General features: G+C 53.2%; 1 protein-coding gene across 2 annotated transcripts in view; it reads left to right on the top strand.

Annotated features, from left to right (window-relative positions):
• The window catches only part of SLCO2A1 (solute carrier organic anion transporter family member 2A1), a 78,276-nt gene extending 56,589 nt beyond the window's left edge, over nucleotides 1–21,687 (top strand). The window contains exons 4-14 of one of the 2 annotated variants that reach the window (XM_054594966.1): nucleotides 1,284–1,511; nucleotides 2,398–2,496; nucleotides 4,011–4,141; nucleotides 5,915–5,990; nucleotides 6,501–6,665; nucleotides 7,668–7,857; nucleotides 9,452–9,617; nucleotides 11,913–12,076; nucleotides 15,432–15,496; nucleotides 17,906–17,961; nucleotides 18,882–21,687. In XM_054594966.1, coding sequence (XP_054450941.1) covers nucleotides 1,284–1,511; nucleotides 2,398–2,496; nucleotides 4,011–4,141; nucleotides 5,915–5,990; nucleotides 6,501–6,665; nucleotides 7,668–7,857; nucleotides 9,452–9,617; nucleotides 11,913–12,076; nucleotides 15,432–15,496; nucleotides 17,906–17,961; nucleotides 18,882–19,076 — 1,535 coding nt within the window. In that variant the 3' untranslated portion in view covers nucleotides 19,077–21,687. Of the gene's footprint in view, nucleotides 1–1,283; nucleotides 1,512–2,397; nucleotides 2,497–4,010; nucleotides 4,142–5,914; nucleotides 5,991–6,500; nucleotides 6,666–7,667; nucleotides 7,858–9,451; nucleotides 9,618–11,912; nucleotides 12,077–15,431; nucleotides 15,497–17,837; nucleotides 17,962–18,881 lie in introns of both variants that reach the window. The other variant, XM_054594967.1, reaches the window with a different exon arrangement.
• Nucleotides 21,688–22,051: the final 364 nt, after the last annotated feature.

The raw sequence follows: 22,051 nt of genomic DNA, 5'->3' as shown, positions 1-22,051 counted from the left end.
GGGTGCTCCGTTCTCTGCACACAGCGGATGTCAGCTCTGGATGACCTTGACCAGGCAGGTGTTTTGGCCCCCCTGGCCTTTCCCAACCGTTCTGGCCCATGGGGGAGCCCCCTAGGCCAGCAGTTTTCCAGTGAGTCCTGTACAAACGCCAGTAGAGAGGACAGGTGATGGTGGAGCCAGGCCAGGGGCAGCGCGTGCACCAGGGGGAGGGCCGACCCCTCCCCCCAGCTCCCCACCCCGCCGTCCAGGGCGGCCCAGCAGCACTGGGCAGAGTTCCGTGCGAGGGGCAGATCTAGTTCTCAGCCTTCAGTGTTCTCTGTGGCATTTTGAGGCCTACCTAGTTCAGAGCTATACTCTCCCTGGGAGCACCAGATGAGAATGAAACTGAATCCTGTTAGTGCTAAATGGAAAAAGCCAAAGAATAAGAGCAGTAATGCCAGTGGTTTCCTTTGGCCTGGATAGAAAGGCACCTCATGGAAAGGGACCCTCAGGAACCTTCAGGATCTTGGACGGCTGACAGTTCCGACTGTTTGGCGTGAGCCAAATTAAAAACAGCCTGTTTGCGTCCCCGCAGCCACAGGCATCATGGTGCCCACAGACCACACTGCAGGTCTCTGGAACCCTCACAGAGGTTCTCAGGGTGCAGCCTGGCTCCTATGGGTGCAGTCTCAGCTCTCCAACTGCAATAGGATGGGTTGAACTAAAGGGTCTCGAAGTCCCTGCCAGTATCCCTTGATTCTTGGGAGCTGCCCAGGTTTCATAGGGAATTAAAGGCCTTTGGCAGCAGGCTCTCCAGTGTGAAGCAGTGGTCATCCAGGAGCCAGGCCGCCGGATGACCCAGCAGGGACACATCCCAGGCCAGGGATGACACCGCCCTCTGTGGGACAGACTGGCTTCTGTCCTGCTAAAGAGGACCACATCCTGTGATCCTGAGCCTGAGGCTGAGCACAGGCACTGACAAGCCTGGGTTTTTATCTCGGTCACCCCTTTCCAGCTGGGTGGTCCCCTCATCCAGGGCAGAAGGGATGGATCCCTCCATGCTCAGCTCCCTGCCTGGACCCGCAGAGTAGGAAGAACGGATACCCAGGGGAGGAAGAGCCCTCTCCCTGCCCCCCACCCCGAGAAGGGCTACACTTGGAGTGGGGAGCCCATGCTCTCACCTTTCCCTCACCTTCGCTTCTAGAGTCGCTCCCCAAAGGCCTGGGAGAAAGGCCCGGTCCGGAGGCCAGCCGGTGGAACCGGGAGACCGGGGTGATGGTGACAGGCTGGCACTTTCATTGCAGGGAACGGCAGCCTCTTCCAAACCGAGCTCTGCCAGAAGCAGGGGCAGGACCTGTCCCCCAGTAAGTGCCACAGCACTACCCAGGACACCCGGAAGGAGACGAGCAGCATGTGGGGGCTCATGGTGGTCGCTCAGCTGCTGGCGGGCATTGGGACAGTGCCCATTCAGCCTTTTGGGATCTCCTACGTGGATGACTTCTCGGAGCCCAACAACTCGCCCCTGTATATCTGTGAGTCACCGGCGTGAAGGGGGCTGCAGGAGGGCTGGGGTGCTGGTGTGACATTTACCTAGTGCTGAGGGGCTGAATCGAGGTCTTAACCCTCTTTGCCCCACAACACAGCAAATGAGGGCAGAGGCCTGGGGAGCAGATAGACCTGGTTTGAATGCCAGTTCTGTTAACTACCATCTGCGTGACCTGGGCAGCTGGCTGAGCCCCAGAGCCCCAGGTTCCTCGTCTGCAGGATGGGGCTGACAGCATCTGTGCACAGGGCAGCTGTGGGATTACCTGAGGTCATGTCTGTAACCATTTAACCCCATGCTGGGCAGAGGGGCGCTCCTCATCCAGCAGCAGCTACTGGTACTGGTCAGTCGTCCAGGCCTAGGCCAGGGCACACATGTCATTCCACTTATAAGAGCCATCCACTTATGGACAGGTTGGCCTCAAAGAAGCACATGTGAAATTGAGTGCTCCTATCCTTCTCTTAGCTCAAGCCACACTGAGCATCCTCAGGGCCTATACCCTGGACAAGACAGACTATACCCACTGGCTCTGTGGCCTCACAGGCTCCTGCCAGGGCCTCCAACATTGTCCCTGCAGAGAGCTTTGCCCACCAGCACTTCTCTGGGCCGGCATCTGTACATGCCAGGGAGGCATTTCCCTCCTGGCAAGTGGATCTCTTGGGCAGCTGCCTGGAGGAGAAACAGCTTTGGTTCTGAACATCTTAGGATCTTGAGTGGTTCTGGCATTGTCTGTGGGAAATGCCATAGGTGTGGACTTGTCAGGGTCAGGGACAGATGGGGTGACAGCTCAGGAATCCTTCAGCTAGGGAAAGAGCCTGAGGCCGCCACACCTTTTCGGTCCCCCTCAGCCTGCTTTCCCCTGCTCTTCTTTCCAGCCATCTTATTTGCCATCTCCGTATTTGGACCGGCTTTTGGGTACCTGCTGGGCTCTGTCATGCTGCAGATCTTTGTGGACTATGGCAGGGTGGACACAGGTGAGTGTGTGTGATGATGCCCATCCCATCGCCAGTTTCATGAAGCGACCTCCCTGTCTCCCCCTCTTCCACCTCCAGCCAATCAGGGCAGAGAATGAAACTTCAACTGCAAATGCTCACCGCTCTATGTGAGCCCTACGTGCTCTGTGTGAGCACCCTGCTGTCCTTCAGACGGCCAGGAGCAGATGGCATGTGCCTCCCCTCGCCATGGCACATGTTGGATGCTAGCAACAAGGCAGGTGCACTGCTGAAAAAAATAAACCACACTTTCTGTCCCCAAGAAATGTGCAATTCAGGTCACCTGCAGAGAAACCTTGAGATGTAAGAAGGGACCCCAGATATTGCCACTACAGCTGCCTGTCATGGTGGTGATTAAAAATCATTCCTGCCAGTCAGACGTGGCTGGAAAGCAGGTGTGAGCCAGACCCTCAGCAGTGACACCCCTGCCTGTGCCCAGCACTCAGATCAGAGTCTGCCCATCTCACAAAGAATATGGGCAGGTGGTAAACCTGCCCATGCTGCCAGAGCCTACAGACTCCTGTCTCCGCGACCATCAGACCATGATGTCACCTGCGTGGTGTCCTCTGCCTCTACTTCAAACAGCAGGGGAAAGCCAGAGGGAGCTTCGTGCCTCAGGGTCAAGCCATCATTGACTTTTTACTGGCACATCCTGCATTGGTTCCTGACTCTTGGTTAATCAAAAGATCCCCAACTAAGCTCCCAGTACACCAGGAGCTGTGCCCAGGGATGCCTGCCAATGTTTGGCTGAGGACCATTCTGCTCCTTCTCCTCCCCTCCATGCCTCGGGAGTTTCCTTACAGAGAGAAATGCAATACAGACTCTTAGACGTGGACAGGAGACTTGCTAGGAGAAAGCATTCTCTTGGAGGCCAGGCATCTGACTCTGTGGGGGGCTGTTTCCTTGGGCTCCCAAGGATTTTGAGGCCTCCTTCCTTAGGGATCAAATACAACTGGGCAACTGTAGCATTCAGTGGTTAAGAGCTCACATTTGGACACCTGGAAGACATAGGTTTGAATTTGATCAATAACCTTAACCTTAGACAAAGGCAAGGTTAACCTCTCTGAGCCTCAGTTTTCTGATTGGTTGGAAGTAGGTGGATGTAGCTCCTCCTACCTCTTAAACTTGTCGGGAGAACCCAACAGGATAAGAAACATAAATATGTGATCTTGTGTCTGGCCCATGGTAAGACTCAGGAGAGTCACTGCCAAGGACTGGGAATAAATTAAAGTGCAGCCAAGGCTCTGATCTCTTCAGCCTGGGGATTCTCTGGTGCTCCACTTCATGCTCAGTGGCCTCCGTTTTCCAGGAAGACCAGAATGGCCAGGATAGAAAATGTCAAGGATAGGATCTTGACCAAGGTCCTAGTTCATGGCTTTACCTCTTCTCCATCATGGGGCAAAGGTCCCTCTGACCAGAGGGTCTCTTCACAGTAAGATGAGATCATGCATTCATTCAACAAACATTTGTGTCCTTTGCTTTCTTTTCATCCTTAGTTAACTTGAGCCCCGGAGACCCTCGATGGATTGGAGCCTGGTGGCTGGGCCTGCTCATTTCCTCAGGCTTCTTGGTTCTCACCTCCTTCCCCTTTTTCTTCTTTCCTCGTGCAATGCCCAGAGGAGTGGAGGTAAGGTTTGGAGAGCCCATAACTCTGCCTATAGCAGTTTAAGAAAGGGAGGTGAGAGCAGCTGAGAAGCTGTAGCAAGTTAAGCAAATTCTGGGTGAAATCTAAATGAATTTCATGACGCAGGACTTCTCAGAGGCTTTGAGAAGTGAGAGTGTGGGCGAATTTACAAAAGGTGCCATCTCATCAGTGTGCCTTTCCTGTGGTAGCATCCAGGGATATCGCTCAGGAAACACCAAGCTCATCTAAATTGGGATAAAGAGTGAAGATCCAATAAAAACTGAATATGTGACCTGGCGTGTTGACTTTCGTATTGCATAGAACCCATCATGCCTGAGCCTGAAGGACCAAGTGAGCAGAGAGTCCTAGCGCTAAAGAGGGTGAGGGCGGGCTGAGAGAGGAGCATAGTTTGAGCAGACCTTCCGCACATCTTTCAGTCATGTCAGTTGGGGAAGGAAATCAGAGAAGGATGAGAATGGAAAACAGGGACAAGAAATCTAGGCGGGGACTTTGATGTTAGGGTGACGAGTCTAGACCTGTTCTGATCCCATAAGTTCTGGGGTGCTACAGTGATGGGGTTACCAGTCAGGTGGCAACATGGCAGTCAGGCTGAGGTTGGGAGTCAGGAAGGAAGACTAGAAACCTGAAGAGGCCGGTGCGGCTGAGGCCAGGAGAAAGGCTGCAGCCACTGAGGCCAGGGCAAGGACAGATGTTCTCGGAGGCGGTGCTGAGGACTCAGCAGTGACCTGGATTGGGGAAGAGGGGCTACAGTTAGCACCAAGGTTTTGAACCAGACGCAGAACTTGACATTCAGCACTGAGGTGTGTGAGATCTCCACCAAGCCTTGGGGATGGGGGTGGGGGAGTGGGTAGGAGGATCTGGGCTTGTCTTGGGGAAAAATTTCAGAGGTTGGCAGCACATCGTGGTGGTTTTGGGGTCAAATAAACCTGAGTGTGAATCCAGCTCTGCTGCTTATAAACTAGGTGAGTGCCCTCAGGCAAGTTTCCTCGTTCCTAAGCTTCCCTTCCTTCAAAATCTTGGAGGTGGAGTAGGTGTCTCAGAAGGGGGTTGTGAGGGGTGGGACCATGTGTGCGGAACGCTAGGCACAGTGCCCAGCGTAGGGGAAGTGCTCATGAAGGGTGGCTCCTGCGCCTGGTTGAGTTCTCCTGGGAGAGCCTAATGGCTTCAGGGCTCGGGGGCCTCGTGTCTGTGTGGTGGTCCGCAGCTATGCCTGACGAGTCCAAAGAAGTAGGTGAGTTCACTGAGGTAAGGTGATACGCACAGAAAGTTCGGGCACAGGGCCAGGACAGAGCTTTGAGCAGGACTCAACTTCAGGCCCAGAAGGAAGAAGAGACCCCATAGGGATATAGAAAAAGAGAGCTGGACATAGAGGTCATTCTAGACTAGAGTGTCTCAGAAGCCCACGGCCCCTGGAATCTGAGGACAGGGAAGAAATGTAGCCACAACAGACAAGCAAGGGGTGAGATCTGGCCAGGCCCTTTTTGGCATCAGTCGTGGGGAAGTTAGATAGGAAATAATATACCCAGAGGTATCTTGAGAGGCATTGGCCTGGAAGCATTTTGGTCAGCAGCCAAAGCCCTGGGCTCATTGACAGGCAGGTGGCACTTACTTTGAGAGAGTGTCCTCTGGACGTCCCCGACTCACACCTGGGGCTGCTCACTGCTGCCCATCCCTGAGCCACTGAGACCCGAAGGGTAGGAAGCGTGGCTGCAGGGAGCCTGGGCCATTAACACTCATCTCCTTTGTTGCCTTCAGAGGTCTTCTGCCGTAGTGGATGAGGCGAACAAGATGAAAGTCAAGCCAGGAGGCTCCCTGGTGGATTTCATTAAACGTAACTGACTGACCTGGCAAAGCCCTAGGTTGGGCGGGGTGGGGGGCACGGCAGCGAGGAGGACCCAAGCCCATGTGGTATTGTGTGTGGTAAGGGCGTTAAGGGCAGGTGGTCTATGACTTGGCCCATCTCACAGGAGGGGTTCCACCAGGAGACACAGATTCCAGCAGAGCTAGCCCCAGCCCATGTTCTTCTCTCTCCTCCCTTCACATGGAGGGTGCAGTCATTGGAGGCGAATGTCCCCACTGTTAGTCTTATACCTATCGCCCGCTGCCTGATTTCTTCCTGACACATTCTCATTTTATTTAACCCATGAGCATGCTGAGTGAGGATCTGAGAGGCTCTGTGGCTCTGGACAGGCCTCTGAACTCCTTGGTGCCCCAGCCTCTGCCCTGAGGAAGAAAGGAGCGCTGTGCGGAGGGAGGAGGCAGATGGCGGCCAGTCTCACCGTACTCCGCGTGATGACCGCGGCCCAAGAAGGCCTGGCCCCTGACCGCAGTCTGGTTGCAGGGTTTCCCCGCATCTTCCTGAGGCTCCTAATGAACCCACTCTTCATGCTGGTGGTCCTGGCTCAGTGCACCTTCTCCTCCGTCATCGCCGGTCTCTCCACATTCCTCAACAAGTTCCTGGAGAAGCAGTATGGCGCCTCCGCAGCCTACGCCAACTTCCTCATTGGTGAGTCCTGGACAGACCGGACACCCAGGAGCCAGAGGAGGACTTGCCCAGGAGAAAGAATTTTAAGGACAATTTTCTTGATCAGCAATCTAGAGTGCTCTTAGCAGATATCTGGGATCCCTATCCTCCCAGGCTGGGGTGGGGAGAAGCTGGGAGCTGCCTTCCTCCCTGTCAGAGCGGCTGGAAGCCTGACAGATCCCCCCATCATCAGGGGCAACAGAGGTGAGAGAGGGCATCAGTTTGGTGTTAGGTGAAATGCTCCTGATTTTGTTCCTTCTTCTCAAGGACTTGAATACATTTGCTTGGGGAGGGAGTATGTGACCCAGGGATTCTCAGCTCTGACTGCACTTTGGGCTCCCCTGCAGAGATTTAAATAATGCAGATGCTCAGGCCCCCCTCAATGAAATCAGAGACCCTGGGTGGGGCCCGGCATTGGGGTTTTTTGCCAGTGAAGTTGAGAAGCACTGATGTGGTCCCACCAAGTATCCAAGTGAATTATTGGGCCCAATCCACTGGTGAGCTTGACTGTATAGATGGGACACAGCGGTCAGGGTGTGAACCCTGACATCCTGTGTGGTCCTTGGCTGTGGCCTTCTGTAGCCTTAGGCCTCTGACTAGCAGGGAGAGGGCACCGCCAGGTCCTTCCTTTGCCCTGTGGTCACAGTGAGGATGCAATGAAGGGTCAGGCAAGGAAAGGCAGTAAATAAGGGTGCATTCAACCCACATCCATCTGGCTGCAAGGGCTCCACTTCCTTCTTTATCCTTTGCACAGACAAGGTAATCCCCTAGGTCAAGGTCACTCTGCAGATGTGCCTGGCAAACAGTCAATGCTCAACTAATGTGAGGTATCATATTGTAATGCAACATATCAAATGTTCCTTCAGGAAGCTGTGCCACTTCTTCGTGGCCCACCTCAATGTCTGTGTCCACACACCCTCCCAGGCCTGTGCACACAGACCAGCCTCTCTCTCTCTCTCTCTCTCCACCCCCACCCCCACCCAGGTGCTGTGAACCTCCCCGCTGCAGCCTTGGGGATGCTGTTTGGAGGAATCCTCATGAAGCGTTTTGTTTTCTCTCTGCAAACCATTCCCCGTGTGGCTGCCACCATCATGACCATCTCCATTATTCTTTGTGTCCCTCTCTTCTTCATGGGATGCTCCAGCCCCATCGTGGCGGAGGTCTACCCGCCTAGGTAATGGGAATGAGGGGTGAGAAGGTACCCTTTGCAGAGGTCAGAGCCTGGATCTGGCTGCCATACCTCTTCCTTTCTGCTTCCTCAACTCTCTTCTCTCCTTTCACTTTTTGATCTGCTCTCTCATGTGGATATTAGAAAACAAGGTCTTGAATAAAATGCTGAATTATAAGAAATCAGAAATCATGGTCCTAGCGGGCCATGAGGTTCTGTTCTGGTTTTTGTTTTGGGGTTTTTTTTAAGTACCAAAACCTAATTAGTTTAGTCTCAGGGTGAATCTGTAGAGCTGTGAGCCTCAGGAACCAGGAAATACACTGTGTTTCATGGAGCTGCTGAAGAAAGATGAGAGAATGAGACTTGAAAAGATCTGGAAAAGAACAATGAAAGTAATGGCAGACCTAAAAATAAGGGCAGATGAGGAAGAAGGCAGGCGAAGTAGACCTGTCAGTCTGCATAAAGCAACAGGGTCCTAAGTTTTAAGTCTGGCTTTGTGTTTAGGAAGAGCTTTAGAGCCTCGTGAAGGGAGGACGCTGAGCAGGGAGCATTTAGGTTTTTTCTGGGTGCCACCTTTCAGTCACCTCTTCTTTTAAATTTCACTGTTGACGTTACAACATTTGGAGATGCTCTGCCATTCAGCCTTAGTGTTTTCTCTGTCTTTCTTTTTGAAACAACCTCTTCTGTCTTTGGTGGGGGATGGGAAGAAGGGGTAAGCAGTTGGTCTTCTGCAGGCTGGCTGTGGGTTGCGAGAAGCTGAGCAGGCCCCGGTCCTTTTGGTGGCTTTCACTAGGAGTTCACACCGGGCTTTGTCATCAGACTGGGTTCTAGTTCCATCCCTGCCCTTACTAGTTGGGGAAAGTTGCTTAACTTATCTAAATTTCAGTGTTCTTATCCATAGAAAGAGCATTATAATTACAGAGTTATTGTGATGACATGCCTGGCACATGAGAGATGCCCCGTTAATGTTACCTATCATCAGTATCATTATTTTAGCAAAGCTCTGGACTGGGGTTTGTCAGCCCTATGCCAGCCCTCCCCAGAGAAGATCGTGAATATGAGATATGAAGAATGGTGGGCTGGTGAGATTGGCCACTGAAGTCTCCTTGGTGGAAGCTCAGGGAGATAGAGGGCCTTGGGCAATGTCTGCACAGACCTAGAGACAGGAGCCATCTAGACCCTGGATTGCTTCAAGGGGCCCCAACCTGTCCCTCAGCCTGAGCCCAGATAGAGAAGGGAAGAGAAATATTGCCTGTGACTTTTGCGTAGCATCTGCTGCCTTCTCATCAGAGTCCTGGTTGGTTATTTGTCTCAACCACTTCTGCAGTGGGGGGTTTGCCGACCAATCCTTTCTGACTAGCAGTTGGTGGGCTTGGGCCCCTAGTGGCAGAAGAAATGGAGAGGTGCCATGAGCACCGACCAGCAGCCAGTTCACCATTGGCCCCGATAGGCATACTTTAGATCCTGGCGGGGGAAGGGCTGGCCCAAGGCAGAGCCTCACAGGCACGCTGGCCCGGTGGAAACTCACGTTGGACTGGAGCGGAGAGGTTTTTCTTCGGCCTGGCTTTGTTTGAGTCCCCGTTTCCTGTTTTTCTGGCAGCACATCAAGTTCTATATATCCGCCGCCGCCTGCCTGCCGCAGGGGCTGCTCGTGCCCGGATTCCATCTTCCACCCGGTCTGCGGAGACAACGGGGTAGAGTACCTCTCCCCGTGCCACGCAGGCTGTAGCCACGTCAACGTCAGCACCATAGCCTCCAAGCAGCGGGTAAGGGCAGGAGGGGCCCCACGGGGTCCCCGCACTCAGTGTGTGCCCTCAAAGATGTCTGTCAGCTCCAGGATGGGCAGGCCCCTAGCCACTCTGTCCTGGCCACCGGGCCACACCCACCCTCTCTCTTTCATCCCTTCCCTAAGGTCAGGACCAGACGCCTACAACCAAAAGTCAGTTAAAGATTGGTCGGTGTTCAACAAATGCTCATTCCTGAGGCTCGAAGCCGAAACCAAAGCACTCCTTCAGCTGAGGCCTTCCAGCCTCACCCTGAGCGGTCCTAATGGGCATCCTTGGGTCCTGCCTCCTGGCTGTGTGCTAAAGCCACACAGACAGGTCCAGAAAAATCAAGGGCAGGGGGTCCTCTGAGATGTGAGCCTGGAAGGTTTGCACTGGAAACAGTGATCAAGGGCATTAGGTTCACCCCCTCAGCTCCCAGATGTGGCCATGCAACTGGTCCAAAGTCATGCAGTTATTTAGGGGCACATTTGAGCCTACAACCCAGGACCCTGCCTCAGTGTGGGGGCTCTTCTGTTCAAGATCATGTATCTCCTGGCCACCAGCCTTCCACTCGTGCAACCCACATTCACTAGCTCACTTGGAGAGGTCCTATCAGACCCCTGAGTGCTATGGCTCCTGCCAGCAACAAACTAACATGAGTCAGTTGTTCAACAAATAGGCAGCACCCAGCACAGCCATGCATGCTGAGGGTTTAGTGGTGAACCCATCGGACAAGTCCTGCTCTCATGGAGTTTGCATTCTATCAAATAAATGCACAAGATAGGTTTCGAAAGTAACTCAGGCCATCAAGAAAGTTACTGGACAGAGTGTGCCTGGAGGGCCTCCCAGAGGAAGTGACCTTAGGACTGAACAGCCAGAAGAAAACCCCAAAAGGACCTGGGGGTGAAACATTCCCACTAAAGGAGCAGCAAGCCCAAAGCCCCCTGGCGTGAATGAGCTGGGCATAGGAGAAAAGGCTGGCACTGAGAGAGGAGGAATGTCACAGCCAGCCAGGCCAGGGACCTGGCAGGGGCCGGAGCTGGGCAGGCCAGGCTTAGGTGTTCTTTTTCCTAAGAGCAGCGGGAAGCCTATACAGTTCCCCCAAGGAGTGGAATGCACCCTATCCCCTTGAGGCTGCGTGGAGGTCAGGGGCAAGGCCAGCCCTCACTTACCATCCTCCTCTCCAAGGAAAGGGAAAGCTGCTTCCATGGCCACCTCTATGTGCAGAGGACCATGAATCTTGGGCTGAGGGAGGACAAGGAACTTGGACAAGGTGTTCTTTTTGTCACCTTCTAGCCTGAGGAGTCTGTGGTAGCCTCTGTGGTTTTCTTATCTTTATTACTTTCCTCTGATTCATCTACTTGCAGAAATAATCTTGACAAGTTTCCAAAAACAACACAATCACCATCCATTAGCATAATATCAAGAAAAAAAAACAGTAAATTATAAGGAAAAAAGTCTATGGAAATAGTGGCCATATTGTATATAACTTATTTCTGAGCTTCCTAGCAGCAGAAATAAAGAAGGTGCATAGTTCTTGCTGTCTGGTAGAAAAAACCACATACCTCATTAGTCCCAATCCTGGCTTTATAGCTGCTTTGACATTTAAATGGCCATAGGCTAATCCATCAGATACTTGGAGCGGGTGGTGACTGAGTTGTACTATAGTGTTGAGCCATGTGGACTTGCAGGCTTGAGATGGGGACCTGCTTCTCTAGAGGCCTTTACAGGCAGGAGGAATTCTTCTCTGGCAAAGGCCCCGAGAGGTGAAGAATACAGTGGATTCCATTGTGTTTCCTCTGTTATCTCTTCCTATTTATACCTTCCTTACCCTCCCTGCAATAAACACACAAACAGCAAAAACAACTCACCAAACCATGGCCTGCCCATGCATAGGGTGGCCTGGCGCAGAGAAGAGCCCTCCCAGACGCTTGTCCCAAACGGGGTGTGCCTCCCCTGGCAGTAGGATCCTGCATGGACTGGTGTGGGCGTAACTGCTGCGGAAGCCCAGCCCACGCTGGGCAGCTGGTTTCCGTAAAAATTATTTGTGTCGCCCAAACACAAAAATTATTTGTCTCTGTGGTCAGAGGTAGGATCCACAGGACACCTTGGAAGCTTGAGCTGACCTCCTCTCCCATGCCCGAATCCAGCCTCACCCAGTTCCCCAGGAGACCTAGAGGACAGAGGGTTGAAACCTGAGGGACTGTCTGGCAAGAGCTCGTGCAGGCGTTTGATATGTGTGCAGGCAAAGTAATGATGACACATTTCCTCCTTTTCTTCTCTCCCCTTTTCAAGACCTACTTGAACTGCAGCTGTGTGACCGGGGGATCTGCTTCAGCAAAGACAGGATCATGCCCCATCCCCTGTGCCCACTTCCTGCTCCCGGCCATCTTCCTCATCTCCTTCGTGTCCCTCATCGCCTGCATCTCCCACAACCCCCTCTACATGATGGTTCTGCGGTGAGCGCGCCTCTCCTTCCCTGCCTTTGCCTTCGCTTTGTGTCCAGCCGCCCATTTGTCAGCTCTACTCCCTTTCCTGGTCCTCAGAGCCCTTTGAACATGATGTACAATGTTCTTTGGGTGAAATGGGGAGATGACGCTAACACAGCAGTGCCAGGGCCCCGCCCATGCCGGGCTGCTGCAGACCTCCCCACTGCATCTCCCCTTCCTCGCCCTGGGAGTGTCTCCGTTCTGCACGTGGGAGGCCACCCGCCCAGGAGGGCAGAGCTGGAATAGTTGAGCCACGTGCCAAAGCCAGGCTGCCTGGCTCCACAATTCGGAAATGCCTGTCAATTCACTTATTTTTAAATCCTAAAAGAACTGAGAGGAGGAGGAGAATTCAGTTGGATGCATGAAATCGGGGATGGAAAATTGGGACAGTTCCAGAAACAGAATGAAAGCTATGGGAAAGGATGAAAATGAAAAAAGCTAGTGACTGGGAGCCAGGACCCAGGTCAGAAGGGAGAGACTGGCCAAGGCAGGAGGGGAGGGCAGTGGTGTCCCATTGCCATGGCACCTCGGTGCCTCTGAGCTTTTGACAGGGAATGACCCTTCCTTCACCTCACTCTCTGCAGAGAAAACAACATTTCAACATAGTTCACCTAACCCACCCCTCCCTGCTTCCCTCCTGTCCTCACCTGCCTCACAAACAAGAGTGAAAAACACAGAATTTGATGCTGGGTCCCAGGGTCAAAGGCCCCGCTCTGCCATACACTGGTTCAATGTCCTTGGATGTTGCCAGTCTCGCTGAGTCTCAATTTCCTCGTTTATGAAAGTAGGTTAATGATATTGACCTCAAAGAACTGGTGGGAAAGATTATATGGCAAATTGCTTTGTAAATACGAGGTGCTCTACATATTGGTTAATTATCATTATTAACCACCTAATAATAGTAGTTATTATTATTATTAAGAGCTAGCTAGGTGCCAATGACCTATTTTCCCCAGAAGCCTAGGTGATAAGGAGGAAGCAGAAGTAGTCACTTGTCAGGGTCTGGGATTCTACCCTCTTTACAAGTTAACTTGCAAACTACCAAGCTCCTATTTCTACTACTGTTTCAAGGATGCTGGCAGAAGGCAGGAGACTCCTGGGTCAAAGGACTTTGTTACTCGTAGCACAACAGGCAGCATGGACCTCATGTTGCATCATCTCTCCTTGCCCCTCAAGTCCTGGGGGCTGACATGGAGGTGCCCAGCTGCATGTTTCTTGTGCAGTGGTTTATGTCATGGCTGAGGAACACTGAGCTTGGGAGAGCCACCACTCTATAGACCAAGCCTGCTCTTGGTCCAGGACAAGACTTTACCTCATGTTTCAAGGTTGCTCACTGCAACCACAGCCCTGAGAAACAGTCTGGGAAAGGAGCCGTCAGCACTCTGTCTCCTGAGCACACCCCTCCAGAGTGTGCAGAGATGCTCAGAGCCCCGTGCTTCTCCTAGTACTGCCACTGCCTCTTCTCTATGGCTCCCCATCCTGTGCATTCAAAGGACCAGCACTTTCACCTAAGCCCTTTGAGGGGGACCCCTTCTTATATCCCAAGTCAGATGGGCCATGGGAGACACTCTAACCCTGAGAAAGATCTGTGGGTGGCCACGACAAGGAGAGGGAAAAAGATGAGGAAATTTCAAGGGGGTGGGAGGTCACATCCTAGGGGACTTCTGTCACACCCCAGGGATGGGGAAGCTATGGGGGAAAGCATCTTTTCAACCACAGGATGGGCTTTTCCAGAAAAATCTCTGCCTTCTAAGTCTGGTCAGGGGCTGGAGCAAAGCTGGAGAGGAGGCTCCAGGACCCCAAAATGGATTAAAGCTAAATCCCACTGGGAAGGTTGAAAGAATGGATGCTATTTAATGTAAAGAAAGTGAGGCTTGAAGATGACTTTGTAGGCAACCCAAGCAGCGCTGTATCAGTCCTGGTCCCCAGCTAGGCATAGGAATATAGGCTGGGAGAGAAGATTCACTGAAAATATAGAAGGAGAGAGAGTGGCCAGAAAGTCAGCATTAATTCAGGGCTTAGGGGGACAGAGACCAAAGGTCTCAAGATTTCGATCAAAAGCCAAACTAGGTGCCCAAGTCCCATTTAGTTGAGAAACTAGGGGAGTCTGCCCAGGGATAAGGACTAAGGCATCAATTATGGATCGGGCCATTGGAGGGATCTGTAGGCTCAAAGGGAGCAGACTTTAGATTGAGATGTGGGACCCTTTCCACTGCAGGGGAGTTGGGGAGGAGGCCCACAGATGCCTCAGTCCCCTGCTACACCCCAGTGAGCATTGCTCTCACTAGGCCACCCATTACAGACACTGGAAGAAGGTCCCTTTCCCGTTTACTTCTAGTTCCCTTCCTTGCTGTCCCCTGAGCCCCCAGTGCTTTTCCCCAACAACACCCACAGGGGAATGTGTGTGCTCACACAGAGAGAAGCCAGGTGCCCCTGCGGGCCAGCTCCTGGTTTCTCACCCTTTTTTGGAGGTCCCCAGAAAAGGAGGCCCCGCCCACCACGAATTCATGGTGCACTTGGAAGTTGGAAGTGCTCCACATCCTCTGGGATGTCAGAGTGGGGCAAGACCACCTCCACATGCTCCCCCGGCCCAATCTCCTTCCTCAGCCAAATACTTTTCCCCTCTTGTAGGAAGAAAGGGGAGAGGCAGGACTGGCTGCATAATTTGCAAGAAACGCCAGGCTCCCAGCTCCAAAACGATTAAGAAGTTCAAGACAGCCACAGCAGAGCATTAAACCAAACAGAGGGCTTTTCTGAGGGGAGGACCTTTTGCGCAGGTTGTGTGCCCACAAAGCTGTCACTAGATAGAGGATTCTTTCAATTGCAAACAGAAGCCAACAGCCCTGGGGCCCTAATTACACTTTGTATCAGGGCTGCCTTTTATTGCTGCAAAACAGGTCGTTCAGACTTGCTACTATGAAAACGTGCTTCAGTATCCTCTGTGCTTCCAGCCCCTTCTGCCCATTACCTCTTGAAGGGGGCTCAAGGCAGTTCTGACAATCAGAGAGACCAGCGGTTCTCAAACTTGAGGTGCATCAGAATCCCCTGGAGGGATTCACACAACACAGATAGCTAGGCCCCGCTTCCAGGGTATCTGATTGTAAAGTCTGGGGTGGTGCCTGAGAATCTGCATTTCTAACAAGTTCCCAGGGGATGCCAATGCTGCTGGTCCAGTGATCAAGCTTTGAGAACCACTGATACAAACCACAGAAGCACTTGGCTGGGGTGAACACTGTCTGCCAGTCCGCTGAGGCTGGCTGCCCCTGACTGAGGGAAGGCACAGCCCCAAGTCCTCCTGCTGCTCATTTCCTGTTTCCTTTTTCAGTGTGGTGAACCAGGATGAGAAGTCATTTGCCATTGGGGTACAGTTCTTACTGATGCGCCTGCTAGGTAAGTGTCTGAGACACCCCCTTTTGGAGGAGTGGCCCCAGGACCTCTGAGGGGGATGCGGTGCAGGGTGGGGATGGGAAAAGTCCCCTCTCATCTCCGTTGTAAAGAGAAGGTGTGCTCGATCAACCCCACCCCAAATGCCGAAACCCTCTATGGGCAGTTTCCTTGTTACTTGTGGTTAAAAAAGATTTCATCTATGGCGTTAATTCCAAACAAAATCATGTAAGAAAAGCAGGCACAACTGAACATACCTAATAGAGAATTAAAGGCAGGTGTTTTTAAATCTTTCCTCCCAATTACAAAATTCACTCCTGCTACGGCCATTCAGCGAATGTTTCTCTGTGCATGCGGGGCCCTGTGCGGGGGGGACCCTGCCGGCCCTCAAGCAGCTCAGAGCTGCACACACGTGGTCAGCAGCGCACACGGGAGGGTGAGCCAACTCCAGGCAGCACGGCACACCAGCCCTCCCCGGTGCGTGGCCTGGAGGGAGGCACCTGTGTGTGAGTCTCACTAGTACACTGCAGGCTCATTCCCAGACTGCGTGTGCTGAACCGTCCCTTCTTAACACACCCTGGCACTAGGTAAACACATGGCACTAACACGGAGACCCTTGCAGTGACAGGTACACCAAGTAAAGGGACTGGATTCAACTGAAGACGTGTTTATTAAGGGCCTGGTGGGTGTGGACTGCAGTGGGGAGGATGGCAATTGCCGCGGAGGGACTTCAGTTACTACCAGGATGCACTTCCTGACCTCAAACGCTGAGCTTCCACAGAGCCCACTGTGCGTGGTTATCCAGGAGCTCCGTCTGCGCTTGGCCCTGTAGCGTCTTCCATTTTCATTCTGGGGTGTATTGGTGAAGTGACCTCCTGGGCCTGCTGAGTGGGAGCCTTTGCAGGGTCCTCACCAGCCAAGGTTGGGTGAGAAGTTCTGATGATGAAGAATGAATCAACTTTATTGACATTTCTTGGCTTCGGGCCACTTGCTCCTCTAGTCCCAGTACAGCCCCTTCAAACCCTGTATTACGAGCACAGAGGATGCAGGACAGCGGGATCCACCCTGTTCTGGAAGCGCTATGGTCATGCTTGTTTTCATTTATAACTCATTCATGACTTGCTCATAAACCTCCACTGGGAAGGAAACCTTGCATTCTGCCAGCCCAGCACAGCCAGCAGCGGATGGGCTCAAAGAGCCCTGCCCTGCCTCTTCCAGCAGAAGAACTGCCCTCCCATGGCTTTTGTTTCTTTATTTGAGCTCAGATAACTCAATATGTGACCACTATTAGAAAGCCCAGGCCTGGGCGGGGATTGCATTCATCACCCAAGAATGCAATTCCACTCTGGGATTTAAAAAAAAAAAAAGACTTTGTATTTATGAACCCTGGCTAGTTTCAAATTACCCACTGGCATTTGGTTGAAAATGTTCTGGACTTTGTTTCTATTTAGGGAACATCATGGGAAATCAGTCAGCCCTTGTGGCCAGTTACAGTCTCTCATTCACCTGAGTAGGTTCCAGAAGGTTCCCACTTATGGGTGGAGCCACAAGCAGAAGACTGCTGCTTCTCACAGGCCCCTAAGCAGCGTCTGGGACCCCTGAGAATGGGATGGCCTGGCCGGGGTGGGGATCCTAGGGGGGCCCCTCCCCAGTCTAGAGACTGCCTAGAACTGTAGCTAACAATAGAGGGGCCATTCCAGAATATGTAACAGCAGTAAGGCATTGGCCCTGCTGGACCAGGTCACCACTCAGCTTCGAGAAAGTTCAGGGGGTCTGGGACTGAGGCTCTAAGCAACCAGGGTGTTGGGGTTCTTCTGGAGGTGTAGTGTGAGCCTGGGAGTCAAATCTCTGTAAACTAAGGCTCAAAGTCTAGCCCTGCCTCCTCTTACTTCTGTGATGGTGAGCTCACCAAGCCACCTTCCTCATTAAAATGAGGACACCCACCCACCCACTTCCAACTGTTGTGAGACCCTGAGGAGTCAACGCCCTTAAGAGCCTCCTGCCATGCAGTGGAGGTCAGCCACCTCCCCTTGGAACCAATCCCAAGTGTGGGAACTGTGTTGTCTGTAAGCAGGATCAGGGTGACCTCTGTGACTTCCTCTGCCCTATAAGGGTCATGCAGGTCCCTTTTCTCTTCTAAGCTCTAGCAAAGGGGGAATTCAGGCTTCACAGAAAGCTATTTTGCTTCCCAAAGTCACTGTGATTCCTAGGGGCGGGGCAGAGCTATTCTCACACCTGTGACCTACCTGCACTGGCGTTGGGGGGCTGGCTTCCGATCCTGCTGGGCGCCTCTGCCTGTCTCTCTGTGTGACCTGAGCTCTCTGAACTCTCTTCCCACCGGCACCAGCCTGGCTGCCCTCCCCATCCCTCTACGGCCTCACCATCGACTATTCCTGCATCCGGTGGAACTCGCAGTGCTCGGGCCGGCCAGGGGCCTGTGCCTACTACAACAACGACGCTCTCCGAGACAGGTGAGGGCCCAGCCGCCGTGTGTCCCGGAGGCCAGGCCCCAAACCTGAGCAAAGGGCAGTCACCTATTCTGGTGGCTGTTGTGGGGGGTGTCTAAGCGTCCAGGACAGAAGACCAGAGGGGTGATGCCATAGACAGGGAGCAGGGACCGCTGGTGATGGGCACCTCAGCACTCACAGAGCATCATCCAAGTAACAAGGCCCAGGGCCTGCTCTGAGTTGGCCCCCAATCTGCAATCCCCACAGGCCCTTGGGAGGGACAGCAGCAGAAAGAAATGTGTCAAAGGGAAAGGAGATGGCTAGAGTCCAAGGGAGAGGCCATGGCTGTGGAATGATGATGCTAGGCCAGCCTCCCCCTGCTCAGAGAGAGGGGGCCCCATCACAGCTCCTAGAACAGGTCAAGGACAGGCCTCAGTGGGTCTGAGCCCAGCTACAGAGCCACGGAGTACTGTACCCCTTCTAGCCACCTCACCTGCTGCTATCATAACACAGACCAGGAACAGTGGGGAGAGTGGGTTGAGGGAGCTGGTTGGGTCTGGGAACATCAAAGTGGCACAGAAGGCTGGGAGAGGGGTGGACCAAGAGGGAGCCAGAAGGTGCCCCTCTTGTGGCTTGCTAGGAGGACAGGACCCTCAAGGCTAGCTGGGGCTGCAGTGTTGCCTTTGGCCCTCTAGGGGGCAGCAGTGCAAAGATGAGGACCCGTGAATTAGGCTCTATCTACTCACTGGGAGACTTGTATCCCTGCGGCTCAAAGGAATGAGGAAAATGGTCCCCACCTGGATGGTGACAGATCCTTCCCTGAGTGGCGATGACACAATCCCTGGTCCACTGTGAGAATGCTGCTGCTCTTCCTGGTGGCCCTGGGACACAGGCTCCAGAGCCTCCACAGCCCCTCACCAGTCCTGTGTCCTCCTGCCCCACAGGTACCTGGGCCTGCAGGTGGGCTACAAGGTGCTGGGCACACTGCTGCTCTTCTTCGTCAGCTGGCGGGTGAAGAAGAACAAGGAATACAATGTGCAGGAGAAGGCTGCAGGCCTCATCTGACCCTTGACCCTTGGCCTGGTGACCCCAGCTTCAGAGTGTGGACCTACCCTTCCACACCTGTCTGTATTTACTAATGTTAATAAGTCATTTCCTTTTGGTTTTTTAGATAAGAAAACAACCCCAGTCACCATTTGCCTTTCCTGCCTCCTCCCAAAGGCCCCCACTCAGGGTTCCTTAGGGCCGCTGTGCTCCTGGGCTGGGTGGGCACAGAGCTGTGGAGCTGGGTCTTCCCTGGCTGCTTGGGAGGGACCCCCACATGCCTACACTCTCCTCAGTGCTGGGTCCTCCGGTGAGGATGCCCCCTCAGGCAGCCCCTGCCCTGACCAGTCCTGGGGGCGGGGTTCTAAGTGGAGAGAGAAAAGGGGTATCTGTCCAGAGAAAGAAGGGGGTGGGCTGAGTGAGCTAGGGGATGGGGGAGCCTGGCTGTAGCCCCCTTGGTATCTGGGTTCAGCATCAGCACAGAACCCAACAGGGGCCGGCTCCCTTCCTCTCAGATCCATGCCTCCTGCCCCAAGAGGCTATTTTGGAAGCTGCCATGTGGGGAACTATGCCCAACGGGTCCCCTCTCATTACCCCCACTGGAACAGGGACCAAGACACCCCAAGGACAGGTCATCCAAACACTGTTCACATTAATTCTAGATCCTTCTGTACATGGGTCTGTGCATGGTCGTCTCTGTCTTTCTGGGGGTGTGTTTCAAACTAAGAAAGCCACACCACGGTGGGGACCTGAAGAAGTCTGTGAAATTGCCGTGGCATCCAACCTCTTGCCCACCCCCACCATAATGCGGGGACAATACTCCTCATCGCAAAGGGATGGGAAGATCTTCTCCAAGTTTCCTTGGGAGCTGAGGAGGCGGCTTCACACAAGCCTCTCTGTCTGGACTTCAGGTGCCACTAAATAAAGAGAAGGAGCCCGGGGTGCCAGCGAAGCCAGTGACAAAGCCAAGGGAAGGCCAAATGCTACCAAACTGGATGGTGAGCTGCAGCCCACAAAATAGAGGCTGGCGAGGTTTACTTTCAGGGTTTCAAGCACCCTAATATTCATGGACGTTTACCCAGCCTCCAGAGGTGGCGCCCTCTATAGGCCTGAGTGGAGAGACACGGCAGCTGTGTGGTAGAGGCCCCGAGTGAGAAGCCAACAAAGGAGGCCCTTTATCCATTAATATATTTATTGGACTTTGTGCAAGGCAATGCTAGTACATGGTTCTCCACTGAGCTTCACGGAGATCCCACCACTCTCCATCTACACTAGGGCTCCTCCCGGAGTGTGCTCCATGGGCAGGGGGGGAATGGGGAAGGCACAGCCAAAACCCAGAGGTTGTCAACAGCAACCTGACCATCCATGCCTCCCCCCTCAGACGGACCGTGCCCCTGGCCCTTGGCCAGACAGGAACCTGGCTACACTGTGTCCTCCGGAGCAGCTGGGTGCTGGTCATTGCCACATGGGGATATCCTGAGGGCCACTCCTCTTGCGAGACTCCTCCAAAGACATATCAGAAGCCACCTCCAGAAGGGCCAAAAAATGTAAGACAATGGCCAAACTTCCAAGAGACTGAACTCTGTGAAAGCCACTGTTACAGCAGCCTTATTTCCAAAGCCACCAGCCTTATTTCCAAAGACCTCACTCGGGGAGGAAGACCCCATGCAACCTCAGGGGCCAGTTTCAGCATTTAAAATGGTCCTGCTTGGAAAATGATTCCCTGCCGCTAACCCTGGTCTGTCTTTCTTGCTGCAATGTAACTAAATTCTGAAGGCACTGCCTTTCAGCTAAGCACACCAACAGTGAATGCCAACCTTCAGAGTCTGGAAGATTGGCTGCCCTCCCAAACCTTGATTCTGTTATGATATTGCTATTAATATATTATAATTTTGCTATTGATGTTAAGTTGGTCACGAATGTGTACTGCCATGTGTACCTGTCAGAGAGCAGGCGGAGCCTGCACCTTCTGGGCAAAGGAGGAGTCCATGCCACAAGCCACATGGACCCATGGTTGTGGGGATCAGAAATGCAACTCTCAGCCCATCATCCTGGTGCAAAGCAGAGCAGGTGCTTCTTGTTCCTTCCGTGGAGCCCTGCGGGGAACTGCCGAAGGCCCACAGTGCTGGGCTCTCAGGAAGCTTCACTCCAGCCCTTGAGTTTATATCCAGCAGTGGGGTTCTTCACAAAACAGCTAAGTCTAGAATGCAAAGCAGAATTAATATCACAGTCATCAGTGATCACTTGGTCGCAGCCAACATTACCGTTCCCCCAGCCAATCTTTCCTTCCAACTGCCAGCAGGGACTATGACGTCACCTTCATTTCACGTCTACAAACAAAGCTTGACAAACTTCCTTGAGTGTCAGACTCTCATAGAGGATGTTGGTGAAAGGTAGATTTCCAACCCCCTCCACTCATCCTCTGCATCTATTTATGGGGGTCTCAGCGGATCCGGTAATGGCACTTTTAACTGGACTCTCGTGTGAGGCCGATGTGGGTGGCTGTCAAACCCTGTGTGGAGGGTCGGCAGGGCAGCCCAGCCTTGGGGATGCCCACCCAGGCTTAGGCCACTGAGAAATTTACAGACTTGATAGGTCTTTGGTGGGCTCAAGTGTCAGTGAAGGATGACACAGCGAAGGGGGTGCCTACAAATCTGACTTCCTGGGTGCCTACAAATCTGACTTCCTGCGTGGGCTTGTAAAACAGTCCAAGAGCGAACATGCTTATTTGGTTCTTACCAGTACTGAGAAGGGAATCCTCGCCCTCTGAGCTTGAGAGTACAAAATGTGTCACAGCTATTTCTTTAAATCGATTATGTCTGGCTCTAAGCTCCCATCCTGCTGGCTGGCTGGGAAGCCCACATCAGTCATCCTTGGAGCTGGCTCCCAGGGCCATCTGCGGGCCCTTGGGTCCTGCCACTGTTGGTTTTTGCTTCTTTCCCAGTCTGAGGCCCTTCCCCTGCTTCTCCCCTGAGCCCCGAGACCCAGCAGAGGCGAGGCCCCAGGGCTAGAACAGCGTCCCTGTGAGCACACACCTGTGCCGCCCTTCCTGGCCCACCCTAGGAAGCCC

This window comes from Pteronotus mesoamericanus, unplaced genomic scaffold (genome assembly GCF_021234165.1).
Source record: "Pteronotus mesoamericanus isolate MK-2021 breed Mesoamerican mustached bat unplaced genomic scaffold, CSHL_Meso_final scaffold_54, whole genome shotgun sequence".
Taxonomy (NCBI): Eukaryota; Metazoa; Chordata; class Mammalia; order Chiroptera; family Mormoopidae; genus Pteronotus; species Pteronotus mesoamericanus.
The sequence above is the reverse complement of the archived record's forward strand: the minus strand, read 5'-3'. Positions and strand labels throughout refer to the sequence as shown.